Source organism: Hesperophylax consimilis, chromosome 13 (genome assembly GCF_061612785.1).
Source record: "Hesperophylax consimilis isolate HC1 chromosome 13, BYU_Hcon_1.0, whole genome shotgun sequence".
Lineage (NCBI taxonomy): Eukaryota > Metazoa > Arthropoda > Insecta > Trichoptera > Limnephilidae > Hesperophylax > Hesperophylax consimilis.
The window spans coordinates 32909541-32929850 of NC_142848.1; the positions used below are offsets into that span (position 1 = coordinate 32909541).

At 37.0% G+C, this 20310-nt stretch overlaps 1 protein-coding gene across 1 annotated transcript in view; it reads right to left on the reverse strand.

The window, feature by feature from the left end:
- Positions 1-20310, reverse strand: part of LOC149418836 (uncharacterized) — a 32391-nt gene that overhangs the window by 7504 nt on the left and 4577 nt on the right. The window contains exons 3-13 of the mRNA XM_089639028.1: positions 19891-20184; positions 18095-18273; positions 15126-15248; positions 13993-14206; positions 12677-12913; positions 10086-11323; positions 9262-9432; positions 7991-8162; positions 7430-7551; positions 5755-6773; positions 3160-3283 (exon numbers count right to left, since the gene is read on the reverse strand). Of these exons, the coding sequence (XP_089495154.1) occupies positions 3160-3283; positions 5755-6773; positions 7430-7551; positions 7991-8162; positions 9262-9432; positions 10086-11323; positions 12677-12913; positions 13993-14206; positions 15126-15248; positions 18095-18273; positions 19891-20184 (3893 nt within the window). The remainder of the gene's footprint in view (positions 1-3159; positions 3284-5754; positions 6774-7429; positions 7552-7990; positions 8163-9261; positions 9433-10085; positions 11324-12676; positions 12914-13992; positions 14207-15125; positions 15249-18094; positions 18274-19890; positions 20185-20310) is intronic.

A 20310-nucleotide genomic window follows, 5' to 3' on the forward strand; every position in this document is an offset into this window, starting at 1 on the left:
ACCCATTACACAATTTATTACGGAAAGACGTGAAATTCATATGGTCCACAGAATGTCAGGAAACATTTGATAAAATAAAAGCATTGCTATGTTCAGAGCCACTTCTAAATATCTTTGACCCTGAACTACCAATAAGCATTTACACGGATGCTAGTATCAAAGGAGTGGGAGCAGTGCTGAAACAAAAAGTAAAAAACGGGGTCAGTAAGCCGGTTGCTTATTTTTCAAAAAAATTGACTGAATCTCAAAAAAAGAAGAAAGCAATATACCTAGAATGTCTGGCAATAAAAGAAGCTGTGAAATATTGGCAACACTGGCTTATGGGAAAAGAATTTACCGTCTACTCAGATCATAAACCATTAGAAAATATGAACATAAAAGCTAGAACTGACGAAGAACTAGGGGATTTGACGTATTATTTATCCCAATATCAATTTAAAATTAAATATAACCCAGGAAAATCAAACCAAGAAGCAGACTGTTTAAGCAGAAATCCAGTTCTAGAACCTTATGAAAATACTGACGACTTTTTAAAAGTAGTAAATTTAATAAACCTAGAAGATATAAAAAAGGACCAACACATCAATCTAGACTTACAAAATGGAAAACTTATATTGGAGAATGAAATATACTACAAAAAGAATAAAAGAAGGAAAAAAATTGTACTGTCAGAAAAACTTAGCAAAAGTCTAATAACGAATGTCCACGATACTTACTGCCACATTGGGAGAACCCAGATGACAAATAAAATAACACCATTCTACACAGCAAAGAATATCATCGAAAACATTAAAAAAATTTGTGATGAATGTGAAATTTGTATAAAAAACAAATCAAGGAGGAAGCCAAAATATGGTTTAATGTCACATTTAGGTCCAGCAACACGCCCATTTGAAATTATATCTATTGATACTATTGGAGGCTTTGGAGGTTCACGCTCAACAAAGAAATATTTACATCTTCTGGTTGATCATTTCACAAGATATGCTTATATTGTCACATCAAGAAATCAAAACTCCAGTGATTTTATAAAATTAATAAAAAATGTGACACAAGGATACAACATTGATATGGTATTAACGGATCAATACCCTGGTATAAATTCCAAAGAATTTAAAGAATTTCTGAAGAAGGAGAACATAAGAATGGTTTTCACTGCTGTGGATGCACCGTTTTCAAACGGGCTGAATGAAAGGCTAAATCAAACTTTAGTGAATAAGATAAGATGTAAAATAAATGAAAGTGATAAGAAAACAGCATGGACTACGATTGCACAGAAATGTGTAGAAAAATATAACGAAACAGAACACACAGTCAGCAAGTTTGCTCCAAAATACCTCTTGGAAGGCGAAAATGTGAATATTCTACCACTTGAATTGAAATCAAGACATACAAGTGAAGACCTGAAAAGAGATAGGGAACTAGCTCTTAAGAACACAATAAAATCACACAACTATAATAAAAAAATATTCGACCTGCACAGGGAAGAATATAAATTAGAAGTGGGAGACAGAGTCTACGTGGAAAACGGAAATCGACTAAATAGGAAGAAATTGGAGGAATTGCGGATTGGACCATACAAAATTTTAAAGAAGATCTCAAATTCAATCTATGAAGTTGATGCCGGACACAGGAAAGCAGAATCAAACCTCTACCACATTACAAAACTGTCTCCAGTGTTTGTTAGTAAATGAACATTCGCGTACATTCTCTTTTGCAAATGTTTCTCCCTAGGGGGGAGATGTAAAGAAAACCACTTAGGAGTGCTTTCTTTAAGTTTGAATTTGCCGCGTTACCGACAAGTTAGTTGGTGGCCCGCTAGATGTCACGGCTGACAGCTTTGACATTTGCGAACTAAAGCGAGATATAAAAGTAAAAGGTCATCATTATTTCATTAATTACACCTGAATATAATATATCACATTATTAAGAAACCTGAAATAAGGGCTTTAAATGTTGTTTCTTTTGTTTTTACAGGTGAGTGAATCTTTTGTTAACAGATAATGTGATGGTTAAGAGTTGTAAATACGTATTGTTAATAAATCTTTTGTTTTTACAGAGAAACGCAATTACGCCTTTGATTTCAATTTATAGTTCTAGATTATAAAAAAAACTATTATATCAATAATGTTTTCTTTTTCAATCTTACCACTCAAGCTCACGAAAATTCTAAACCGCCCCTGGTAGGTAGGTATTTAAGCACCTAGTCTAAACCGTTCCTGGTAGGTAGGTATTTAAGCACCTAGTCTAAACCGTTCCTGGTAGGTAGGTATTTAAGCACCTAGTCTAAACCGTTCCTGGTAGGTAAGTATTTAAGCACCCAGTCTGAACCGCCCCTGGTAGGTAAGTATTTAAGCACCTAGTCTAAACCGTTCCTGGTAGGTAGGTATTTAAGCACCTAGTCTATACCGCCCCTGGTAATAATAATTTTTGACTAATTTATATAGCGCCGTTTTCGTGAGAAATCACCTCAAGGGCGCTGTACAAATATATTTTTAAATAGTTAACACTTGAACTACTGACTTAAAACTAGTGACTTACGTCTGAGACTTTTATCTATAGCTACTATCTTAATAAAATATATATTTACATATGTAGAAACTTATAACTAAAATTTTCATTAACAATCTAATTTTACAAGCGATTGGCAAAGAGCCATGTTCATCTTTATTAAGACTTTTTTACTGAGGATATTCCTGATGGTTTTGAAGAAATAACATAGATATTTAATATTTTATATAAGTAGTTAATATGATCAGTCCATTTTAAATTTTGCTCGAGTTTTACACCTAGATAAATTACATGGTCAACATTTTCCAATGAGGGACAATTATTACCAAATCCATTTAAGTGATGGGAGCTATGAATTTTTAATTTCAGGTTTCCTTCCGAGTGAACATATCTTATCTCCATCAATTAAAATATATTTTTAATGTTGAACTACAATAGCTTAAAGTCGTCCAAATTAATTTTCAATTTCACCAAAACTGGCTAGCAAAAATACAATTTATAAAATAACATGCAAATGCCAGCAATTGGAAAATGAAAACTGATAATTTTTATTAGCTCTACATAGAAAAGAAAAAAAATCTGAAATCTATGTATTTTCAAATACAGTACGGTACAGAAGAGTTAAGAGGAGAAGAGAAATGAAATCACCTGGATGCCATTATATTGCTGACGGGGAAAACATTTTGAGAAACAAATGGTGGCGGCACTTTGTAGTTCTTCTTGGACATCTTTAAATCTGGGACAATCATCTCACCATTTGCTTTCACCACTCCTGAAAATACACAACGCATTTAATATTAATTTTTGAGAACTTTTCAAACACCGAATTAGGCAGATAGAAATATTTTAGGCAGGGGCTCTCACGGACTTTATCATTAACAATTATTTATATTTTAGTCTACATTCACTAAATACTTAGTCGTATATTACCAATTCAACCATCTGTGGACATTTATAATTGGTCTGTTTCTTTTCCATTCTCCGCCGTATATTAAATTAATATTAAGACTGTTTGTGTGTAGAATGATTTTCTCGGTTACCCGCGTAACGTAGTCCTTAAAAGGACTTTTTAACTCCTGACGTTTCGTACAGATTTCACTGTCCATTTTCAGAGGCCTTATATCTTGAGTTTTATCTCAAACTGAACGCTTTCGCGTGTCTGTTGGGTCCAGAAGTTTAGGTACGAGTAGGCCTCTGAAGATGGACAGTGAGATCTGTCCGAAACGTCAGGAGTTAAAAAGTCCTTTTAAGGACTACGTTACACCCGTGAAAACAAACCTTAACCATAACACATATATATATATTTTAAGTAATTTTTAGAAAACATTTTTAAATGACGGAATAACAGTTCTTCGCTCTAGTTCATTTTTATCCAGCAGATAAAAAAGGTGAATCGGGAGAAATAGCGCTTCAAAGATTTTTTTACGAAAAACGCATATACAATGAAATTAACTTAATTATAAGCTTACTAAAATGATTTAAAGTGGTAGAAATTATAATTTTTATGTAAAATTCGTTCCAAATATTTAAAATTACGCAGAAAACATGTTTTTAATTTGGATGTAGGACAAAGTGTTGGATAAACACGCTCGGAATGTTGTTTAATTTTGGTGGACAAACTGCGTCTTGAAAACAAATAAAAAATAATTTCTCAATTTTTTTTTTCACTTGTATCGTACAAATAAATGCTTTTTGAGAAAAATTGCATACTTGTCTGTTTGGTCTGTTGGACCAAAACGAACTAGAGCGATGAGTTTACAGACTGAAATTAACAAAATTTATTATAAGAGGCAATCGGTCACACTCTTTTATAGTCCATTCTTCTCATTCTCTTACGCCGTCTCTTTCATACTAGACATCAATTATGTGGTTACTGGATAAAACAGAACAAAATAAAATAGCAGGTTAGTTTGGGTCAGGTCATAGACATATGAATATTAGTAGACCTGCCCTAAGTGATTAAAAGCGTATTATCCCCACTCCCCATACCGGTTCCATTGGAGCCGGCTGGGCTCGCGTATGGCCTCAAGTGAAATTTGAAAACGTGACGTCATCATTCTTGTGCGAACTATGGTCGAGGCATCATCGGTTCATTTTACGAAATAACACGGCAAAATGTTGACTTGTGATATGAAAACTTGTAAAAATAGATGTGAAAAAGAGAATAAACCCAATTGTCGTATTACATTCCATAAGTAAGCATTATTTTACTTTATTTTAAGCTTATTCACACCGTATTATATGGATCAGTTTTAGAAACATATACTATCACATCACAATGTAGCGATTCACAAGTGTGCTCATCGTTGTCTACTGGGGTAAGTAAATTATGAAACATTTGTAAAAGTGTCTTAACTAAATACTCTGAAACTAACTACGACTCTGCAAACAGAAGAAATTTACTTTGCCGAATTTGGACTTCGCAAATTAGTTCATAACGTGGCGAGTAATTTGCGCTCCCATGTAAAAATGTCTATTCATTCAAAAGCAGATTTTACTTTTAAGAACTAAATGGTGATATTATAATGCGAGATGCCTATTTACTGTCAGATTGATTTATTGACGAATCACAGTCAGCTTAACCCCCTTCGTTCTTCAACAGTTGATTTTACCCCTCGCCATTATCTTCTCGTCTATTAATTCCTATGTCTGTGGGTCAGGTTAAGTAAAGATTAGGTGTTTCGTGACTCTGAATCGTTTAAACGCTTTTTCCGCTCGAACCAATAAGGAGGCTAGGATTCAAATTTTACTGGTTTAAATCTGCGCAGTGTTGCTTTGAGTTGAATCGAGCCGCTCGCGCCGTAGCGAAAACGTCAGCTAATGACAGTTGACGAAAGCACCGTACTGAGAAAACAACCGATGTGTCAATTCGATTTCTAGCCGGAGTTATAATTAGTTCAATCTTATACGAGTGCCTGTGAATTCCTCCACCATACGAGCGCTGCCAAAAGAACCATATCATCGAACATCACAACCAACTCTTCCGTAAGTCACATTTGCGAATACCTATCTTTTTGGTTCAGCAAACGGAGCGTAATTTACATAGGCACATACCTGCCTAGATTATTATATAACCATTATTATCTAACCCATGTGTCGATAGTCTACGCGATTATCGTATAAGATTTTTTTTCTTCCTTCAATTTATCTTCACATTATAATATTGTCACTGTTTTGTTTTGTCATAGAACCCCGGTCGTGAAAATGTCTACTATGTATTATTATTATTACATATTTACTTACTTTGCTGTTCTCTTTCCGCTTCATACTCCAGCCACGCCAGTTTCCTATCGTCCTCGTCCAACTGTTCCTCGAAGAGGTCCCTCAGAAGAGAGTCATGTTCGTGCATGCTCCAAACATACGGCAGACAAGTACCATTGCCACCAGCTACCGCCTTTCCTTTGCCACCGGTCAGTTGGTTGTCCAACATAACCATTGAAGATGATATCCTCTCAGTGTTGTTGGTTGCTTGACTGTCACTGGAAGCTCGGTTAGGCAGCATGACTATCGAAGAAGATGTCTCCCCAAGACTGTTGAAGCTAGTTATTTGACTGTCACTGAATGCTTTGTTAGTCAACATGACCATGGAAGATGATACCTCATCGGTGCTCTTGGTAACTTGACTGTCATCTGATGCTGCGTTAGTCAACATGACTATGGAAGATGATACCTTCTCGGTGCTCTTGGGAACTTGACTGTCATCTGATGCTGGGTTAGTCAGCATGACTATGGAAGATGATACCTTCTCGGTGCTATTGGTAACTTGACTGTCATCTGACGCATGGTTAGTCAACATGACTATCGAAGAAGATACTCTCTCAGGACCATTCAAGCTGGTTACTTGACTGTCACTGGACGCTCTGTTAGTCAAAGTGACCATCGAAGATGATATCTTCTCCAGATTGTTAGAGATGGATAATGGTTCACTGGCTGACCGGTTAGTAAGCATGACCATTGAAGAAGATATCTTATCGTTGTCACATATCTTACTTTTGTGCAAGGCATTTGTTGGGTTATCAGGGGCCAGAATATCGTCTTTAGACATGTTAGTATTGTCATTGAAGTTTATAGGATTATTGTTGTGTTCTGTGGCTACTTTGTCAACGATAGACACTTCGGCAGCGGCCCAGCAATCAGTTCCTTTAAAGTTTTCAGAATTACGTTTTTTACTCTCCAAGCGGGTGGCAGCCAATACTCTGGCCAGAACATGATCAGATGGGAAGCTTGGGATTGGCTGCGGTCCGTTTGGAATGGGGTTAAAACTGAAAATAAAAAGTAATAAATGATAAAATCCCATATCAAAAAGGTCATCTACAAAGAAAAGCTGAAACATCTGACTGTAATGAAAATAATAAGTTTTTACATGGCATAGTTGAAGCGAAGCAGTGACAGTTTATAGATACTCAAAATAAATACATGCCCAGCACTTGGTTGAAAACCAAATGAAACAGCTCAATCGTTGAGTTTGAGAATGAATTTCTGGCTTTTGTGTTTCCTTCTTCCTACAACATCCATTTTTTAACAGCACATTAATGGAAGATGCTCCAAAGAATTCCCTTGTGCACGCACAGCGGGGAGACATGCGAGCCTAGCACATTTGTACAAGGTTGACAGTCACCATACGAGAAAGGATAATTTTTACCACTTGTGTTCAACAGCTTGACTTTGAAACGGTTTGGCGGGTGTTGTTTTTACTCTTTCCTACAGCACGGGTCTCTTTAAAGCACAGATTCACACTTCTTCATCTCTTTAAAAGACCCATTCACATACAGCATTTCCAGAGGCGTGTGATTTGAGCTCTGAGGCCGACAGGGTTAAGGTGATTTTGAACAGACAACCGAAATGTGGCATGGAGAGAGGTAAGAAGGAGATTGGTATTTGTTTTTGGCTTTACTGTATCTGTATCTCAAATACTTACAAGTAGAGTTCACTGAGCTCTGCCATGTTGTAATGCCGGTCCACTTGCTGTTCGTCCACCACCCGGCAGGCGACGGCTTGTTTGGTGACAGATCTTTCGTAGATCTTCTCTTCCATTGTACCCTGAAAATAGTAATACAGTTAAAACTCCTCAATGATTTAAAAGATGTAAATCGATATCAGAAGCTAATCTATTTAGCAATACATAATAAACATCTCCCAACTGGCAGAAAAATTAGAAGGTTGGTCCTACAGGTAGGAAGTTAAGTTTAAAATACTTTGCAGGTTGGACAACGGTTTTTATGAGATCATTATCGTGATTAATTTTTGGATTATTATGCCGTGTTACGCTTCCTACTTTTTTAGCAAACGTTTCGGACATCGCTACACTGACCATCACCATGGCAGTATTACGCTGTCCGAAACTTTGGCTAAAGAAGGAAGAAGCGCAACATGGAATGATAATCCAAAAATAATTATGTAAATACTTTTTTGGCCATGAAAATCTCAAATCATATTGATGATTCGGTTACCTGCAATCATGTTGATCAGGTATACATACCAATGAGACCAGCCTATAGATGTAGCAGTCCTTCTTCTGGCCAAAGCGGTAAACCCTGAAGATGCTCTGCACGTCGTGTGAGGGGTTCCACGACACGTCCATGATGATGACTCGGTTGGCTGCTATCATGTTGATGCCCAGCCCGCCTGCTCGCGTTGAAATTAGGAATAACCTACAAAAATTCTTTGTCAAGTCTTGGAAAGTAACACCTTGGATACTAGATAAACCTACTTAATTCTGTGCAAAGGAGGCAGTTCGTGTAATTGACAATCCATTGTTACCAGACAGATTCTGATCTCTAATACACAGATGCAATGTTTTTTTTTATAGTGAATACCTCACAAGAGTCCCAACTGCTCCCGTCTGGAGCCAGTGAGACTATGGCATCCCCAATTGGGGGATGTTGTGAGGCTGAAGGTAAGTGGGGAAGGGAAAGAGGAAGGTGGGGAAGTACCTGGCTATTCAGATCTAGTCACTAAACACGGCTAAAGCCATTTGGAGCAACGTTTCAATTCTGAATGGTGGTCTTACACCAGGGCGATACTGGTAGTATCTTCCACTCTGGAACGTGCCGCAAATATACTATATATTATTTTAATGAATTAATTGTGAAATAACACAAATCAATCAAATAAAATTTATTTGCGCACGCCGGGTTCGAACCCGCGACCTTCGGAATGGCAGTCCAATGCGTTACCACTGGACTATGCCGGCCGTCAAATGTGCTGAGTCTGTTCTATGGGTACTTCAAGGGAGCCAGCTCTAAAGAGCTAGTAGCATTGATCCCCTGTGCACCGGTGCATGAAAATGAAATTCAAAGCGGAACACCCATTCACAGTTGATGTTGGCTTCATGAGAATGGGTGATTTCTTTGACTCATTTTTGTGTAAGTTACAGGCATCTGTTTTTCCTCTTTCCTCTGTTTACCCTCCTCACAACACTGTCCAACTGAGTGGCGATTTAGTTCCCCTGATTTTACACCGTACAGAACAGTAACAAAAAATATATACATATATTGGACGGTATGTAATGTGACAGGTAATGTGGAATATGGTTCATGGAGTTAATAGAAGTGTTCCAAAATTACAACCATAGCACTTCAGCTATGATCTGGTACTTGTGAATCTTTCTCTTTTCCAACCCTTCTGTCTCATATTTCCCAAAATTGAGTAAAACACACAAAAAAATATAAAAAGAAAACTGCACTGACTTTGTGCAGTTTTATTTTGTGATATCACAATATATCACAAATAAAATGATAAGCATCTCACTTGACTTCTTTGTTGCGTTCAGAATTGAACTGGCGACACCAGTTCTGCCTGTTCTCCAGGGTGACGGAGCCGTCCAGCCGGTAGTAATGGTGGCCAATCTTCCAGCTCTTATTTTTCTTCAGGAAATACTCTAGGGCGTCCAGCGTGAAGAGGGATGTACAGAAGATTAGCCTGGGAAACAAAACAAATGCTCATTGACGATCTAAATCCCAAACTATGCAGACAACCACTCAATATGAATTGAAAGCCAGCACTTTAGATTTAACTAGCTGACGTGTACCTAGCTTTGCTCGGGGACTTGAGGTTTGCACGATGGAGCACGATGGACCTATGGAAGTAAAACAGCTAAAAAAAACATCATAAAGCTTTTAGTTTGATCAACAGACAGAAGAATTTTCAAATACTTGTTTTTGCTTAAAATTCTAAATTATGCATTTGATATTCCAGACCTCCTTGCATTGATGAGGTTTTGGATTCCACTGGATAATATTAGATTCCTTATTTTCCAAAATACTAATGAGGGGAAATAGTTATGCCGAGTCAGTGAACATCTTCAACTTACCAATAAATAAATACAAAAGATTGTTACTGTGGTAGTTCAATTAAGCAGAATACTACATACAGTCAAACTTGGTTATAACGACCACGAGGTGACCGACTAAATTTGCTCCTTATTTTATATCCTCCTTAGTTAATCGTTGCATCCAAATCGGTTTTGTACCTACCTTAAGTCGTATGTACCTACCTACCTGCCGTGAACTCGCTTTTGCCTTGATCGTTATAACCAAGTTCATCTGTAATTTTAAAATAAATAAATAACTCACATCTTATCCCCAGCTTGCAGACTTTCATCCAACAATTTGAAAGCAACTGAGAACTTAGGTGATGTTTCTAGATTCTCCAATGCCGCATTGTCCAAATAGGACATCCACCAATCCGTGTCGTCCGGTGAAGCCAGAGTCTCTTCCTCGATAACCCCGTCATCCTCCAGGCACACAAAGCCACCGGACGCTATCATTCTCTTCACGTAAGACTTCTTCTTCGTCTTCACTTTGTCACTATTCAATTTTCTCTGACGTGACTTGAGCAGAAATTGCTGCAACGTCCGAGGATGCGTCCAGATCTTCTGAAGGATATGAAAATCCTTTAATAACCCTGTCCCTTTGGAACTAAGCGATCGAGCGTACCTATCCAGATAATGCTGATATATATCAACTTGACACTTTGATAACGTGGTCAATAGCACATATTCTAATTTACGGGGTAAGTATTTATACAGGATAGTCGCTTCTTTCCTCTGAACCGAACCTTCCAACATTTTATGAAGTACGTGAGATCGCTTCTTCATGATGTTAATATCGTGGGTGCTCGAGTCCCTGTGCTGACCGTTGGAGATGGGATTCTCAAACCTATTGAAGTACTCCCTGCGCGAACCTAGTAAGTTCGGTTTAACAAAGTTTACCATGCAGTAATATTCTTTTAAATTATTTTGCAGAGGGGTGCCTGTAAGAACGATTCGTCGTTTTGTGTGGATTTTATTCATCACTTTAGCCAATGCGGTATTATCATTCTTTAAAAGATGCCCTTCGTCGCAGACAACGAGATCAGGACCAGGATTGAGTAACGTTGTGTAAATTTTTTTTATAACGTGAGCTTTGACGTCGGGGCCTTCTTTCATAGTTGTCAAAAGTCTGAACATTTCATATCCAATGATAAAAACCCCGCCGGTTTTGTGCCAGTCCTCTAGATGAAAGCCGCGTTCGTAATTCTTTTTGAATTTGGATAATTCAAATACTTTAATGGCGTTGGGGACTCCGGTCTTACGGAGCCACTTGTTGAATTCATCGGCCCAATTGAGTACGGTGGAGAGGGGACAGCAGATGAGGACAGTGCGTGTGGAGAGGAGGGCGGAGTTGAGGACGCTGTGTACGAGGGCCACCACCTGCAGGGACTTGCCCAGCCCCATGCAGTGCGCAAGGATGCAGCCGGCGCCCGCTTTGCCGTCACAGACCATCTGAACAGACTCGAAGCAAGTGTCCCACATGAATTTTACCCCGTCAATCTGGAAAAGGAATCTCTTAAAAACAGAACTTCTTCGGAGCTCATTGACATTATGGATCAGGTCTAACATGTAATATAGTTACCCTCATTTCTATGTGTCTCTAATACTAAGGGCCCAGTTGTTTCACAGAATTTTGACAATTCATCAAATTTTCAAGTTCTGAGGAAGTTCTGTTATTATTTCAGTTCTGGCAACTGGCCATTAATGGAATAATAACAGAACTTGAAAATTAACTTTGAAATTAGATGAATTAATTGTTCCAATTCTGTGAAACAACTGGCCATAAGTATTTTGCAGTTTTTTAGCGTTTACATTTAGGACTGCATAATTTTCAGTGCCATTGTGGATAGGGTTGCATTTGCCGGTGCATTTACTTTTAACTCCGCAGGCTAAGTTGTTTCGGTTTTGAGAACAAACAGCTATTAACCGTTGAGTCAATTTGTTCACTTTTGGGAACAGCTAATATAATACTGGCGCGAATTAATCCGCTACTCAACGCAAGCGATCATGACAAGACGAATCATCATTCCGGTTTTAGCGTTCGAATCAGCCAGTCTTACCTTCTTACTGCCACCGTTTCCGCGCTCTGCGTAAATTGTAAAAATCATTCTCACAAATAAACTAAATCAATCGTGCAGCCACTCGTTTCAATCTCCCATCTCCTGGACACCATTTACGGATTTGAAAGGCACCGTAAATTGCAACTAATTACAAGCCCTTTCCACAATAGAAATCGTTGTGTCTGCTTTACTGTCATGGTGAGAAATATAATTTAAAGAGTGTTAGAAAGAGAAAATACCACGCTTTATATTCAAATCTAAAAGTTAACTACAAAAGAAGTGAACACCTCTATGAAACCAAAGGTTACGACTGCAATTTGAGAATGATTTATGAAACTTTGTGAATTTTGTGACTTTAGGTGGTAATGTTTATAATGTGTTTTTTTGTCACAAGTAATTTTAGTTCAGAGTTCAGATGAAAATACATAAAGTGGGTTATTCTTAAATCTTTTTCTTTGCATTCAAAATTTTAGTATTTCAAAAATTATATGTTTATTTCTCTTTGAAAGGGTAATTCATCACCTTTCAAAAACAGCTTTTAGTTTTCGGATGCGTTCAGAAATATTCCGTTTATTTGGATTGCAAACAAATTCTCTGACTATCTGACATCATCTTTAAGAAATATAACAGTAAATATGCCAGAGGTCTGAGGGGTAAAATACATTTAAGCTTAGTTTCCTAGATAGTAAGTCGCCCTCCTAATGTTTCAGTTTGCATAACAACGGTTAAGAACCACTGTTCTATAGAATAGATTCTGAACAAAAAGAAAATAATAATAAAACAAAATGTCTACCTGATGAGGTTTCAATATTTTGACCAAAGAAGGATGAACAGTCACCAGCGGGGTTTTAGATTCAATGTCGAAATCTAGAACTAGAGTCGGTCCACCGACACTTTCAGCTTTCTTTGGAGAAAGGAGAGAAATGAGCTCGGTCAACTGCGAATGTTTCTCGTTCAATCGTTGCATTCGTTCCTCTTCTTCTTTTGCCGCCAGTATCGTTGAATCCATGAGAGAATCATCCTTTATAACCTAAAAGAATAACATAAACAGTAAGCACAATAACAGAAGCAGTTTGTTGATTAACCCCTCCAGCGTTTGAGAGTCATATATGACCGGGCGTCCATATTTTATAAAAATATTTTTATCTTTTTTTTTTAATCATAATTTTCTTGACGTTAGAAACATAAATAATAATTCTTTCCAGTTTGCCTCAAATATTTATCCTGAAATCCATTAATAAAAAAAGCAAATTAATAATTCATATTTCGCGCAGCTATCGCAACAATCGGTTTAACTTTAAAAATTATTTTTAATTATATGAACGAGATAAAAGTGAAGGTACAGTTTTCTTACAAATTCCCCAAACAAAACGAATGTGTTTTTCGAAATATCGAGTACTCTCAATTTATCTATGATTGGAGTAAAAAATTAAGGAAAACTGTGGTTAGCGTTTTTGACAACATTTTTCACGTTTGATTTCAAAATTTTATTATTTAGAAATCGTTATGTTTATTTTAAATGCATACATCGGAAAGATAATTTTATCTATTTTCTAAAACAGTACATATTTGTTTTTACGGAAAATTAAGCGCATTTGAAATCCATAGAAAACATTGCAAACTGAACAAATGTGATGAAAGTACTGAAGGGTTAAACAACAGAATTATTCCATGAAATGTAAGACCCAAGATTTTAATGTCCATATTTATCTATATAATATGTATCCACATGAGCACATGGTTGTATATATTATACATTTTCCATATTATTTAATTAATGCCATTTCTCAAAATATTAATATAGAAACATATGAACAGCTTACTGCGGTTTAAAGCCATGTTTTTGGTTCTATAAATTTGGCACAAATTTTCCATAATATGCCAAAAATAGCTTGAGTGGATATATAAATAAGATCTCTATATATTTATAAATATATATATTTTTTTTTATGGGTCCCGATATAGTGTAGTATAATAAGTGTAAAACGCTCATTAGCTAGCAGAAGAATTGAACCCATGACACCGTTACCAGACGCATTTGTTGACTTACTACTACTAACCAGTCGTATAATATGAGGATAAGCCGTGGTGAAAGTGGTAACATCCTACCTTTCTGATGTTCTTTCTTCCTTTGGTGGGAGTTTCTGCTTCAAGCGGAATGGCTGTCACATCGACCTCCTTCACGGATAGATCGGAAGAAGATATAGTATCAGCAGAGTCGTCCGAGTCAGCGTTGCTGGAGTCGCTAAGCAGATCCGAATGGGCGATGATGTTCTTCGTTTTGGGGGTAATCGGAGTTGATTGTTCAGAAGAAGGTTCCACACTGGAATTACAAATTTAATAGTGAGAATATAACAAGACTTCTTTAGGAAAACATAGGTGATGGAGGATTTAGCCGGCTGAGGAATTGAATTCATGACGCCTGGGTAGGAACCAGAGGTGATTCCTACTCAGCCACTGACCTTTCATTTTATTATACTTTAATTTAATGTAAATACCCCACAAGAATCTCAACTGCCCAGAGCCATTTAGGACTATGGTATTCCAAATTGGGGTATGTTGTGTGACTGCGTGGGGAAGGGAAGGAGATGGCTAAGAGGAAGATTGGGAAGTAACTGGTTATTCGATCTGGTCAATTTGTAGCAGTTCACTTTTGCCCCGCTACTTTTATGGAATGCTTTACACAACTCTATCCGAAGACCGCTTTCCTCTATGGGACTCGCGCTCTATGGTTGATCACAGGGAGCGCGACGGAAGGAACTTTACGGGAAGCCAGTACCAAACGGGCAGCCTTGGAGCGAAGTCGAGTCAACGGGAAGGGTTCGAGCAACTGCTCCAGATGACAAACTTTACGGGAGATTTTGATGGCTGAGTAAAATGTTAACCTTAATAAATTTTACAGTTCTTTTCTAAGAACTGTATGGCGCCCATCTGTGAATCAGGTCAGACAATCTTTGTATACATTTGTCACAAATTTAACTGTAAATTGCTACCATTAATTCCTACCGTGCTTGCGATCTTCGTTCGCAGCACTCACCCTTGAGAATGTGTAAACCATGCCAATTGAGAGTCTCAAGTTTCTATTGGTTTTAAAAATTTTCCAGTTCGATTCCGTGGAAACCCATTATCTAACATATTTTACATTTAAAACGACTCAATTACTGTTAAACTTATTGTGAAATCAGATATGAGCGCATCAGCAGAATGCTGCCGGCTCATTAAATATTAATAATTTATCAAACCTGTTATCTCTTGAATTCTGCTTGTTGGGAGGACTCTTCTGGGGAGTCTGGAGGATCTGTGAGTCCACCGAGCTGAGGCTACTGTCGGAACCTTCGCTGTCCTTGTCGGATCCACTGCTATAGCTGAAAGATACAAAAACATTAATTTGGGAGGCTGGTGAGGGTACCACCGCCCTGGGACCCTTTCATTGGATAACCAACACCTCTTCCACAGGTCACCCCAAGTGGCAAGCTACTACTGGTGACTTAGCAGGAGTGCCCGGGTTCATGGGGTAAGATTTGTTCAGATCTTTCTTGCCCAACAGCCGTGTGGCGGGCTGGACTGGGAGTGACCAGTTGTAGGAGACCCTTTGACCTCTCCAGCAGGACTCCAGGATCCAGGCCTTGCACTGCAGTGGGAGAGATGGATTCATACGTCACTCCTGGACATACTGAACCCTAGATTTCTACCCACCCAGAACACGTTTTTCATTCAGAGAACTGCCTTATTTACTTAAAAATACCCTCCACACAGCACCCCCAAAGATGACATAAGATTTTATTTTTTTAATATTTGCAGATAGCTTTCTCCGGAGTATCGATGCGAGATCATCAACACATGCGACTTTTACACTGGAGGATTGGCAGGGAAGGACGGTGTACTCTTAAATTACATATATATGTATTAAAATATATAATATAATACATTATTATTTTGTTTTGTAATAATCACGCGGTATGTCATAACCAGAGATGTGCTTTATTTCAAATGGAAATGCAAAATGCAAAATGGGTATTTTCCATTTTGCATTTTAAATGCTTTTCTAAAAACCATTTTGCATTTTAAATGCTTTTCTCAATGCATTTTCCATTTTAAATGCTTTTTTGCAACATTCTTCGTACTATCTCCACTCATCTTTTTTTAATAAGACCCAAATGTCAGTCGGTCCTCAACCTCGCTATGAGAGATAATTTACATTTGTCAAGTTGCTCCCTGGTAGGAGCCCTGGCAATTGAGTGATACCATTACATCAAATACTGAACATGGGGCCATGACGCTGTAATATTAAATGTTAGATAGCAGTTTCTATGTTTTTACGTTGGCAACATTAATCCCGCGAAAATTTTTGTGGTTTCATAATCTGTAGTCGTGGTGTTTTTGGATTTACCATCATGTAATATGTTTGTTCTACATTGAAGTCCATTATTAAATGACAAAATTGTTTAAAAATTCTATAATTATTTTAATTGTTTAACCTAAGAAACCATTTTGCATTTTCAATGCATTTTGAAAATAGGTATTTTGCATTTTGCATTTGAAATGCTTTTCTAAAAACCATTTTGCATTTTCAAATGGAAAAGTTTTGACCCATTTCCATTTTGCATTTCAAATGGTTTTGGGTACCCATTTTGCACATCTCTGGTCGTAACACTTTAGATGAATTGCATTTAAGGTGTTGATTGAGAAAATGATTTGAATTTAAAAAATTTTCATTCATACCACTTTGCGATCATTGCCGTAATCTGACCACTTTTTTAGCTGAGTGGTAGATACTCTCAGTATCGCCCTAGTGAAATGGCTCCCAACTGTCTGTGGACTCAGGCATCCCCAATTAGGATATATTGTGAGGCTGAAGGGAGGGGGTAAGCAAAGAAAATGGGGTAGAGGAAGGTTGAGAAGTTCTATACCCAGGAGAAAATTAATTCTTCATTGGGTAAAAAACTTAGTTTGGATTGTTTCAATCTCCATTACAATTAATTGTTGATCAAATTTACTTTTAGCGTCATTTTAAATTTTTTAATTATTTTTATCCCGTTTCGGCATTTGATCTGTTATATCAACTTAATTGTTCTAAAAGCAGATTTTAGGTAAATTGACTTTCTCAACTTTGTGGACAGACAGGTGTCCATTTTACCTATACGGCATTTTTAGTAAGTAAATAGATAAAATTATACCAATTCCTTACAATACCTTTATTTTTCAAAACCCCGTGTTTGAAAATTGGGAAAAGTAATTAAATACACAGCCGACTACATGTCACAATTTGACGACATGAATAATTTGACGACATGTCACAATTTGACGACATGTCACAATTTGACGACATGAATAATTTGACGACATGTCACAATTTGACGACATGTCACAATTTGACGACATGTCACAATTTGACGACATGTCACAATTTGACGACATGTCGCAATTTGACGACATGTCACAATTTGACGACATGTCACAATTTGACGACATGTCACAATTTGACGACATGTCACAATTTGACGACATGTCACAATTTGACGACATGTCGCAATTTGACGACATGTCACAATTTGACGACATGTCACAATTTGACGACATGTCACAATTTGACGACATGTCGCAATTTGACGACATGTCACAATTTGACGACATGTCACAATTTGACGACATGTCACAATTTGACGACATGTCACAATTTGACGACATGTCACAATTTGACGACATGTCACAATTTGACGACATGTCACAATTTGACGACATATCACAATTTGACGACATCTCACAATTTAAGACATGTCACAATTTGACGAAATGTCACAATTTGACGACATCTCACAATTTAAGACATGTCACAATTTGACGACATCTCACAATTTAAGACATGTCACAATTTGACGAAATGTCACAATTTGACGACATCTCACAATTTAAGACATGTCACAATTTGACGACATCTCACAATTTAAGATATGTCACAATTTGACGAAATGTCACAATTTGACGACATCTCACAATTTAAGACATGTCACAATTTGACGAAATGTCACAATTTGACGACATCTCACAATTTAAGACATGTCACAATTTGACGACATGTCACAATTTGATGACATGTCACAATTTGACAACATGATCAATTTATCATGATAAACAATGAAAACCAGCAGATATTCTAATAGGTACTTTTGTTTGGAAATGACTAATGAAATTGGTTTATTCCATTACTCACGTTTTCGTCATGTTTTTTTTCTTCTCACTCGATAGGATTTTGTCTTTTTTCTTCAGCCACAGACTCTCCTCTTCTTCCTGACCCGTTTTCTTCTTCTTCTTTCCTTTGGCATCTTTCCTCAGCATGCTGTCTATCCCTGTTAGCAACTTATCTGCTGGCTTGCGGGGTGTGACCTTTGGCTATCATCAACAGGAGTTAAAGCATTTAAAAACATAAACAACTAATCACTACACCATTTCTCTGTCTCAACTGTCTTAGCAAACACTCCTTGGATTCCTTGATACACCCCTGTTATACCTAATATAATGTTACACCTAATATAAATTCCTCAAAGTCGGGAAGTCTGTTTATTATGAAGAAAGTTACTCTATCTGAATTTGTCTCCCAATCATATTTATTTTGATGATAATGTATTATATTTAACCCCTAGGAGACGAAGCCCTGCCTTTGCAGTGCTGAAGAGTAGTGCCCACGCACGTCACCAAGCACTGCAGTTGCAGTGTCGACTTTATACATTTACACTTTATACATGCCTTTGGATATTACTTCTACTGGGTTTGTTAACCCTAAGAGGAATTGTGGCATTCTTGCGAGCACACATTTCAAATAATTATTTCCTAGAGAAGAAGTGTACTTAAGTAACTATTACTATCGTCTATTGGCCGCTGTAAAAAAGCCTAATTCAAAATATGAATAACGTCATGTTTACCGACATTTTTGTCATTCAGTTAGAGATTTTTGACAGTTGGATGCTAGAAGAAATCATTACCACAAAAAACCTCTTTTCAGTGCAAATATTAACATAAGAATCTAATTTTTTATTATATTACGATGTTCTTTTGTGTTTATTTTGAGAATCATTTGAAAATACGTAAATTACCACCCGTGAGTAGAATTTTCATGTGTTCCTTCAAGCGTAATACATCTCCACTAGAGAAACCGGCACTGACACTAAATAAAATTTTTGTGTTACTGTTTTCTCCAATATAAAGTTATTTTAATGTTCTTCTAGATGGAAAGAGTGATTTTGAAATAAATTCATATCTTATAGATTTGCCATCTGATCCCGAATCTGAAGTTGACGAGTTAAGTAAAGACACACTAAATCCAGATGAAATATTTAATTCTACAGAAACCTTGTAAAAGTCGACAGTCTATAGAAGTATTATCCCGATATAATCTCAGAACATTTGCCGGTGAGAGTAAATGTTCGTAGATGTGCTAACTGCAGTACCGAAAGTACTGTAGAATTGCGGAACTGCTTCCCCGACTTCCACAAAAAATAATTTCCACAAATAAGTCACGGGTTTCACCCACATCAATAATAATCCATATATTTTAAATAATTTTTCGTTATTTATTTACATCCAAATGAGCCAAAATATGCCAAAAAACATTTAGAATTTATTTTTAAAAATTTCAAAAGTTCCTCTAAGGGTTAAACATGTCAAGGAAGGTATTGTCTACATGTTGGCCTTAACAAAATTTCACTTTATCAAGGAAGGTATTGTCTACATCTTTGTCTTAACAAACTTTCACTTTATCGAGTAAGGTATTGTCTTCATTTTGACCTTAGCAAAATTTCACTTTATTAAGTAAGGTATTGTCTACATGTTGGCCTCAACAAAATTTCATTTTATCGAGTAAGGTATTGTCTTCATGTTGGCCTTAATAAAATTGTATTTTTATTTATTGAATATTCTTACCGGCTCGTACGGGTTAGAGTTAATAATGACAGAAAAATTAGCATTTGAATATCTCAAAAAATGACAAAGTTATGAGCTTTCAATACTTACAGTACTTTTCTTTACAGGGGTTTTGAGTTCAATCTCCACATCATCTGGTTGATTAGCTTCTTCTTCTTCAAGCTCACTTTTCTTAGGATTACTGTCGGAGCTCTCAGAAGACTGAAGAAGCAGGAAGTCCTTTTGGTCGGTTTTGGGACTCTTGTTTTCTTGCTTCTTGGATACATCAGAGTCAGAGCTGGATGACGAGTCCACAAGAAAGTTTTTGGCCATGCTGTTGTTTTTCAACTGAAATCTGTGGACTAGTTCTTCAATCAGCTCTTCAGGGGGCTCTACAGCCATTTCCTGGAAAAAAATTATGATAACGGATTATAGTACAATAGAATCTCACTGATTCAACACCATATAAAACCCGTAGTGTCCGATTACCAGAAAATGGGTACATATTGGAGCTTTTATTTACGATAATAT